Here is a 1,795-nt window from a genome sequence, read left to right on the forward strand (position 1 = left end):
ACCCTCTGTGTTTCAGATGTACCAGTGTCTCTCTGCCCCCGCTGACTCTAACACGACAAGAAGAAGGCTTCAAGAACTGGATGATGAACTTTTTACTCAGTTAAAGGCACTGGTTCCTCAAGACCATCAGACTCCCACAGGAACTACCGACAGCACTAACATCACGGACGGTGAAGGAAAGAAGTCACTGATGCACAAAGCCGACAGCCAATCAACACAGAGCTCTACCACATCTAGCAAATTAGATTATTCAAATGTGACGCCCCCTCATCTGAACCCTTTTATTGTGCCGCTGACACTGTTAAAGCGTAGACAGAATCCATAATTATTTAGACGTTGTTGTAGTGATTTTTAACCCATTACTGAGCTTTCAGCTCATCACAGTATGTTAAGTGTCAAAAGCTCCTGCTAATTGATTTTCTTTATTTGTTTGAATTACGTGGGTCCTTATTTCAAACTTTCGAACTGTATCATTCATGCAAAGCTGTTCTTTCAGCTCATTATGTTAGTACAGTTAAACAAATGCATTTGGGACATTTAGCTTTTTCTTTTTAATAGAAATGTTTCCTGCAGATAACTCTTTGACGTTTTAATATAACTAAACAACACTTCCAAACAGCACTTTCAGATCTTTCATCTATGAGAACGGCTGAATGTAATAAAACTATATTAAGTATACCCTCGCCTACCCAAACCCTTTAATTCAGGTGTTCCGATCACTTCCACGAACACAGCTGTATAAAATCGAGCTCCAGGCCTGCAGACTGGTTCTACATTTGTGAAAGAATGGGTCGCTGTCATGAGCTCAATACATTCCTGCGTGGCACCGTTACAGGATGCCTGTGCAATGCTGAATATTCCAGTCTGCCAGTAGTATAACAAAGTGAGAACCACTGGGAATGAAAGCCTTCAAATGAGCTTGAGAGCAGCACGTAGACGGCTTCATTGAACAGGTTTCCGTGGCTGATCAGCTGCATCCGAGCCTTACATGAAAGGTTTTGGATGCAGTGGTGTAAAGCACTGGACTCCAGAGGACACGCGTTCTCTGGAGTGACGAATCACACTTCTACGTCTGGCAGTTTGGGTACAGGAGTGTGGATTTGGGGATTGGAGAACAGCGGACCTGACTGAATTATGCCTGCCTGTTCAGCAGCTGCTGGGACCTGGAGGAGGAAGAGCAATAGATATGCAGCTCATTCATTGGTAACTGTTACCAATGAACAGTTCTGTTCAGCACTGTCTACAGAAAGCATTGTAAATAAAATATCAGCATATTTTGATAAATGCAAAAAAGTACAGGAAGTTGGAAACATGTAATTTTATTAAGTAGACCTGGGTTTGAATGGTAGTGTCACAAATGCAAAAAATCCATGATATAAAAAATGACAAATGAAATTAATACAATGGATATTCTGTCTGCACAATTGTTTGAGAAATGTTAGACAGTTAAAAAAGTTCAATAAACCATTTTACCGAGTTGTTAAAAGAAGGAGGTGGAGATGTGGGCCGATGGTGAAATTGTTCTGTTGCATGTGTATGAAAGACCTACACATTCTTGTGAATTTGTGTAGCCAAGGGCACCCCCAAAACATATTCCCTAATGTGGTTGGAACCTGATTGGCGTCTTGCACATGCTACACTCACAGTTGGATACATTTTTGCTTGTCTGTAACTAAGTACTCTCTTAAATTGTATCAAACATTGTCTAATACAGAACGAGGATGTGTGAGTATTCTCTAGACAGCTGCCAGAATTCTTTGGGAATTTCCATTTTGAGATCTTTATCCATGTTAAT

At 40.7% G+C, this 1,795-nt stretch overlaps 1 protein-coding gene across 1 annotated transcript in view; it reads left to right on the top strand.

Annotated features, from left to right (window-relative positions):
* Positions 1-1,785, top strand: part of snapc2 (small nuclear RNA activating complex, polypeptide 2) — a gene marked incomplete in the record, with an annotated part of 10,177 nt that extends 8,392 nt beyond the window's left edge. Inside the window, 1 exon segment of the mRNA XM_005951359.3 lies at positions 17-1,785. Within this exon segment, the coding sequence (XP_005951421.2) occupies positions 17-325 (309 nt within the window).
* Between the last annotated feature and the right edge of the window lie 10 nt (positions 1,786-1,795).

The sequence above is a fragment of the Haplochromis burtoni genome, unplaced genomic scaffold (assembly GCF_018398535.1).
Source record: "Haplochromis burtoni strain Fernald_Lab_line unplaced genomic scaffold, NCSU_Asbu1 Contig_982, whole genome shotgun sequence".
Lineage (NCBI taxonomy): Eukaryota > Metazoa > Chordata > Actinopteri > Cichliformes > Cichlidae > Haplochromis > Haplochromis burtoni.